Genomic DNA, 7,228 nt, shown 5'->3' with positions numbered 1-7,228 from the left:
AGATGGTCAATAATACGGAGCCATTTTCAAAGGCCCAGCATATGTTCGGGAGGCAGTATGGACCTCGGAGTGTGTTTAGTGTCCTGGCCTGTTTTACTGATGAGGAAACTGAGATTCAGCAAGGGGCCACCCCCTGCTAAAGTTCCCACGGGCAGTAAGTGCTGGGGATGGGATTTGAACCCAGGTGGGTCTGACTCCATGTTTGGAGCCCGTCTTCATCACACTACTAACGCCACGGCCCCTTCAGCAGGCCTCCTCCTCCCACTGAGGCAGGGAGTGGGTGCCCTTCCTTTCCCACCACAAGGCCTCCCTCTGACAAGGGTTGGTCCTGCTCCTGGCAGCTGACACACTGTCTCGCCCAGGGAGGCACTGGACGGACTTTCGTTGAATGAAGTGATCATGAGACCGTCATCCCCTTCGGGTGGCTGAGCCTCCACCAAACCAACCAAGGTGTTCCAGGAAGACCAAAGCCGAGGCCGTGGAGGATGCCTGGAGCAAGGGGGCTGGGAGACACCAAAGCCCCAGGTTCTCCTTTGTGAGGGGTCAGGAAGCGGACGACTCTAAAGTCGAATCAGGGTGAATGATACCAGGCCCTCTTAAGGGGGGGGTGAGGGTCTCAGGACCCTTGGTCACCTGTCTTTCCACAGTCCAATCTCCGCCTTGTGTGCTTTGGGCCAAAATGCTGGGAGCTCCCACTTCCCTGGGGAAATGCCCTGGTACCGAAAGGCACTGCGTGCAGCATCAGAGGCCAAAGGCACACAGAACACGAGGAGTCTCCATGGACAAGAATCTCTGAGTTGTGTGTGGTCACAATGGCAGTCTCACTGTCGCACCTGCGGGGGTGCGGGTTTTGGGGGATCTGCCGAGCTGGAGGGCTGTGTGAAAGTATCGCGGTGGGAGGAGTGAAATGAAAATACCCTGGTGTGGGATGTCACGAGAACCACAGGCATGAAATGAATAGCAGCCTAAAATGCTTCACCTTGTACTGGCCTCGGCTTTATCCGCCCTCCTCTGGGATCCCAGGGTGGCCATGTAGACTAAGGAGGGAAGTAGGAGAGGTTTGGTCATATGGGTCACCACATGGGAATCTTGGAGAAGTGTCTTCATCACGAAAGCTGAGCCGCTGAGCCAAAAGCCCTACTGGAGGCCCTTAGTCACCCCAAACAGAGCCACAGGGATCCCGTCATCCCCCGGGTCACACGCGGTCAAACATCCCTATCCATCTGCCCAGGAGTCACCCCTCTCCCCCCAGCAGAGACGCACAACAGGGACACCAGAACAGTGCCATTAGGCATCAAGAGCCAAAGCTAGTGCACTTTATTATTCTGCCCACAGAAGCCCTCTACTGCATTCCAGAACCCACTAAAACAGCACCCAGAAGGAAATCCTGACCCAGGAGGCAGCCTGAGAACAGAGAGCCTGGCCGGCACCCATTGAAATGATGAGGAGTTGAGGCTTTCAGGGGTGGCCAGCCTTAGTGACAGGCTTGGAGAGACTTGGAGGGGTATATGTGCAGGGAGCCCTCTCAGAGCCAGGCCCTGGCGCCCCGGGCTCTGCACAGAGAGAGGGGATTGGGCTTTAGGGTTAGGGTTCAATAGAGGCCAAGTCCAGGTCCTGCAGACAATGGCCTGGGCTTTCTGAGCCAGTCATGCTCAGAACCGGCCCCCCGGGCAGGGCACACAGATAGGGCGGGGGCTGCAGGTGGTGCGGACCGCACCGGGACCGCAGGAAACCGCAGGAAGGCAGGGGAGGCACGACTTGGCGGGCGAGTGGTCAGGGGCACACGGGTTACAGGGCAGCCTAAGAAAAAGGGAAAGTTCAGATTACCGTGATTTTCCAATTGCTGTTTGCAGTAACTCAGAGCACCTTAAAAGTCACCCAGTCCTGCCCCCTTGTCTTACCAATGGGAAAACAGAGGCCCAAAAAGGACTTGCTGGGGTCGCGTGATAAATTTGTAATAAGCCCAGAACTCAAACCCAGGGCTCCTGACTCTAAATGCTGGGCTCTTCCCAGGCACCATGCGGTCTCCCCAGAATTTTGCAGACTATCGGGAAGACAAGGGAGCATCAGTGACACTCACTTGCCCTCCTCGCTCTCCAGCAGGCCCCGGTACGTGTTGATCTCGCACTCCAGCCGGGCCCGCACGTCCAGCAGCACCTGGTACTCCTGGTTCTGCCGCTCCAGGTCGCTCCTGATCTCGGCCAGCTGGGACTCCACGTTGCCGATCAGGCACTGCATCTGGGCCAGCTGGGAGCCGTAGCGCCCCTCGGTCTCCGCCAGGGTGGATTCCAAAGCATCTCTCTGGGGGGCGAAAGACAAAGACGGGAAGTCAGAGAAGATGCCCTGAGCCATCTGGGTCTCAGTGAGTCCTCAGAATCTGAGAACAGAAGCTCAGAGAATCACTGTGAACCAGGATGAACCACAATTGGACCTCTCATTTGAGACAGCCATTTAGCCCCTGCAGCCTCCCTGATCTAGAGAGTATCTCCCCTATTAATGATATCTCTGAGGAAGTGATAATTACTCAGGTAATTACTCAAAAGGAATCTCCTTACACAAGTCCAGGAGCTGCTGCCGGAACATGTCGGTTGCTATAGGTCTCCTGTCTTTCACCACTAGGACGTTTGGGAATGGGGGCTGGGACCTCATTCTACCCTACGCAGAAAATCCCTGGTGCTCAAGAACTTGAACCCCTGGAGCCTGCCTGTGTGGTCAGAGCATGGAGGCCCAGGGGTTCATGTGCTGCGGGGTTTGGTCCCCCAGCAGCCCTGCTCAGGCCTCGGGCTCACCATGCTCTGCTGGGCCTGCAGCTCGATCTCCAGGGCGTTGACCGTGCGTCTCAGCTCGATGATCTCCGCCTGGCAGGTCTGCAGCTGCTCCGAGCTGGACACCACCTGCTGGTTCAGCTCCTCGGTCTGAAACATACACACACAGGACCTGGTCAGGAACGTCAGGATTCAGCTTCAGAGGTCTACAGAGGCTTCATAGAATCATGAGCCAAGAAGGACCTTCCAGAACACCCAGTCCAATGCATTCATTTCATCCTTGAGGACATCATTGTTTAGAGGACAGCAACCTGCCCAAGGTGCACAGCAAGGTCAAAACAGAGCTGAGGCTCAAACTCAGTTTCCTGATTCGGAGCCCCAAGGTCAATTCTGTCTGACCCACCCTGTGTTTCTGTTGCACTGACTCTTTCCGGGTACCTACCTGAGTGTTGAACCATTCTTCAGCATCCCTGCGGTTATTCTCCACCAGGGTCTCATACTGGCACCTCATCTCATCCAGGACACGGTTCAGGTCAACAGGCGGGGCAGCGTCCACCTCAACATTGAGCCGGTCACCAAGCTGGCAGCGCAGCGAGTTGACTTCCTGTGGCACAGAAAAGGGTCAGCACGAACTGTCCCGGCTGGCTGCCTCCCTCCCCTCCTCCCCTATGCCCACCTGCTCCCCATGCCCACCTGCTCCCCCATGCCCACCTTCTTCCCCATGCTCACCTTCTTTCCCATATCCACCTGCTCCCCCATGCCCACCTTCTTCCCCATGCTCACCTTCTTCCCTATATCCACCCGTTCCCCCATGCTCACCTTCTTCCGCATGCTCACCTCCTTCCCCATGCTCACCTGCTCCCCCATGTCCACCTTCTTCCCCATGCTCACCTTCTTTCCCATATCCACCTGCTCCCCCATGCCCACCTTCTTCCCCATGCTCACCTTCTTTCCCATGCCCACCTGCTCCCCTATGTCCACTCTCTTCCCCATGCTCACCTTCTTCCCTATATCCACCCGTTCCCCCATGCTCACCTTCTTCCCCATTCTCACCTTCTTCCTCATGCTCACGTCCTTCCCCATGTTCACCTCCTTCCCCATATTTGCCTCCTTCCCATGCTCACCTGCTCACCTCCTCCCCTGTGCTCACCTCCTCATGGTTCTTCTTGAGGCACAGGAGCTCCTCCTTCAGGGACTCCACCTGGGCCTCCAGGTCGGACTTGCACAGGGTCAGATCATCCAGGATCCTACGCAGGCCGTTCATGTCCGACTCCACCAGCTGCCGCATGGACAGCTCTGTCTCGTACCTGGCAGGAGCATAACAGGATGCCTGAAGCTCCATTTCCTTTTTATGTCCAAGTCACATCCCACCCCAGGCTGTCCTGGTTCTGTGTGTCCCACCTTAATGCCTCAGTGACTTAGTGCAGCCAAAACCCTGCGTCCTGGCATCACCAACGTCCACTCTACCAGCCCCCATCCAAGAAGCAAGCAAGACACTCACTTGGTTCTGAAGTCGTCGGCGGCCAGCTTGGCGTTGTCGATCTGCACCACCAGCCTGGCGTTCTCTGCCTTGGTGCACAGGGTCTGGGGAAATAAAGAAATGACATCGGTGAAATGTGGGACTATCTGCTGGCTGGAGCTCCCCAAAGCCGGTGAGGGCCACCTCCAGAGGGAGGGAGTCAGCCGTCCCTGGATTCCTGGCTTCTGAGGCTCTGTGAAGGCTTACAGGCATGCAGTAGGGATCAGACAAAGAAGCTCCTACAGCCCTTCCCAGTGCAGTGCCCCTGGGACCCATAACCTGGCACAGACTGGGGGAGATGTGGAAATGCTGCAGCAAAGACTGGCATGGTGGCCAACTCTATCTTCCTATCTCCCAGGCCACTGGGGGCTCAAGGCAGGTCATGAACAACAGCGTACTCTGTGATTCCTTGGTCACAAATGGTCCCTCCCAGGAGCCAGCAAGTACCCTCAGGGGATCTGGGCTGGGCAAGAAGGAAATTCCTGATGGGCTTTTCTTTCCCTGAGTTCTTTATAGAAAACCTGATCTGCACCAAACAAATCAAGTCCAATCCCCTCACCTTAAAAAAAAAATGAAGACAGTAAAACTCATAGAGATAGACCATGCCAGCAAAGGCTACACAGCCAATTAGTTCATAGAGCCTATGTCCAAGCTCCGGCTCCCCCAGCTGCCAGCTGGACCACCTAGAATAAGTCACTCAACCAGCCTGAGCTTCGGTGCTCTCATCTGTAGAATGGCTAATGACACCTCCCTCATCCCATGACTAGGAGAAGCAGATGAGGCCACAGATGTGAACACGCCCTGTGACCTCTGCCCATGGGAGCAGGGCTACCAGCCCAGGTGTTCTAGCTTCCAGACCAGCGCTCGTGGCATCAGACTCCTGGGCAGCCAGAGACGCTCTGAACCTCCTACCTTCTTCTGGAGCTCCTCGATGGTCCGGAAGTAGGACTGGTAGTCGGGGCACAGGTAGGGCACCTGCTGCTGGCACCACTCCCGGATGCGGCTCTCCAGGCTGGCGTTCTCCTGCTCCAGCTGGCGCACCTTCTCCAGGTAGCTGGCCAGACGGTCGTTCAGGGACTGCATGGTCTCCTTCTCGCTGCCAGTGAGGATGCCCTCCCCAAACCAGCCCCCACCCAGGCTGTAGCTGGTGGCAAAGCCTCCAGATGGGAGGCAGAGAGCAGGGAGGCAGCTGGCCGCCCTGCAGCTGCTCCTGCCCAGCCCGACGGAGCACGCAGAGAAACTCCGGGCCCCGCGGGAGAGGCTCGGGAGCTTGCAAGAGCTGCTGGAGTACATCGCGGACACACGAGTAGAGCCCCCGCCAGCCCCTCCCAGGCCCTTGAGAGACGCCGAAGAGAAGCTGGTCTTGAGGCACTTGGAAGCCATGGCCTCGGCAGCCCAGACACAAGTGATAGGTCCTCGAGGCCAGGTGCCCCCCGATTCGGAGAAGCAGCTCTTCACCCCCGGTTTATATCTCTGCTCCAGTGGGCGTTGGCCTTTACAAAGGGTTTTCTCCTCATTAAAGTTAATACCACTTTCTATAAGAACCCCTCATTACCCTGTTATTTAGCTTCCCATGAACATTTCCCGGCCTCGTAAAACGGGAGCCCCGTTGAACTGACGGCTATGTCGAGACGTCTCCTCCGCCCCATGTTGCCGAGAAGACCAAGTATCCGTCAGTTCTTCAAAGGGGCCTGTCATCCAAGCCCAGACCTCAGCCTCCGCTTTAGGAGGTGTGGGAACCCACAGCCATGGTCTTGACTTTCTCTAGCATTATCTCCTTTTATGGGCCCAGGGGAGTAGAGGAGGCCTCTGGGTTGGTCCCTGGGCGATGAAAGAGCAAGCCTGGTTGCTGCAGGAAGCAGAGACCTCATGCCCAAGGAGACACAGAAGGTTCTAGAATGGTCCTGAAAATAAGGCCACAGGGACCAGCTATCCCAGTTTCCACAGGACTGTTCTGGTTTTTGTGCCGAAAGCCCCCTAATCCTGGGAACCCCTCCGTCCCACACAAAATGGGAAAGCTGGTCGCCCCACACAGAGCAGAGCCCTGGTGGACAGACTCCCCCCTACTCCCTCCCTCACCAGGAAATCTGGCTGGTTGTGTAGCCCCAACATCAGCCAAAACGACTAGAGGTCGGCTAACTGAGCACCTGCCCGTGGTGACACATACCATGTGTAGGAAGATACGTCTCCCCTGGCCCTGGTTGAGAAGTGGAGTGGCCTTCCCTGCCAGCTGCCCGGGGGCTGAGGCGGAGCCCGGGGGCACAATCACAGGCCTCCTCAGAAGACACGGTGTGAAATTCGAGTTTCATCTCTGCTACAGGAGTTATCCGGGCTGATGTCCAGAAAGCTTGACAAGGGTGGGTTATTTTTCCAGAAAACCCAATGTGCCAAGTGAGTGAGGCCGGGGAGAGGGGCCAAGAGCTGAGCCAGAGGGCAGGTGGCACTGCACATGGGGCCTCGTCAGGTGGAGCCCCGTGCGACTTGCCTTCCAGCCTGCCCTCGGTTTAGGGTCCTGCTTACTCTTTTAGGGACAGGTTTTACCTTCCTGTCAGGAGAACGGCTGTGAGCTGAGCGCCAGCAGCCTTCCCAGTGCTCGGCATGGTCTCACTTCACCCTCATGTTGCCCTGTGAGCCCGGGCTTGTCACCCCACCTCAGAGCTGAGGAAACATCTAGAACAGCAACTGCTCATGGTGAGTGCACAGGAACGGCAACCACTATGGTTACCAGTCCCCACGTGGGCGGAGTCTTGCTGTACTCCAGGTGACGGTGCTAAGCAGCTGTCACCGGGGAGTGTAGATGGACTCTGAGCACCTGGGCCACCATCGCCCAGGCCAGGTGCCTGTGTTTGGGGGCCCTCAGCTCTAGAACTCTCATGAGTCACCGTGCCCTTCCCACACCCAGGAGCCTGGTGTGACCGGCACCCGCCCAACACAGAGCCAGGGC

General features: G+C 57.1%; 1 protein-coding gene across 1 annotated transcript; it reads right to left on the bottom strand.

Moving 5' to 3' along the window:
- Positions 1 to 1,652: 1,652 nt before the first annotated feature.
- KRT35 (keratin 35) lies at positions 1,653 to 5,667 on the bottom strand. The gene is made up of 7 exons (XM_045781625.2): positions 5,197 to 5,667; positions 4,267 to 4,349; positions 3,916 to 4,072; positions 3,208 to 3,369; positions 2,790 to 2,915; positions 2,081 to 2,301; positions 1,653 to 1,800 (listed from the first exon to the last, which is right to left on the bottom strand). Exons 1-7 carry the CDS (start codon positions 5,665 to 5,667, stop codon positions 1,653 to 1,655), a joined length of 1,368 nt encoding a protein of 455 aa, XP_045637581.2.
- Between the last annotated feature and the right edge of the window lie 1,561 nt (positions 5,668 to 7,228).

Source organism: Ursus americanus, chromosome 23, assembly GCF_024610735.1.
Source record: "Ursus americanus isolate L20-20 chromosome 23, mUrsAme1.1.p, whole genome shotgun sequence".
Classification (NCBI taxonomy): domain Eukaryota; kingdom Metazoa; phylum Chordata; class Mammalia; order Carnivora; family Ursidae; genus Ursus; species Ursus americanus.
The sequence above is the reverse complement of the archived record's forward strand: the minus strand, read 5'-3'. Positions and strand labels throughout refer to the sequence as shown.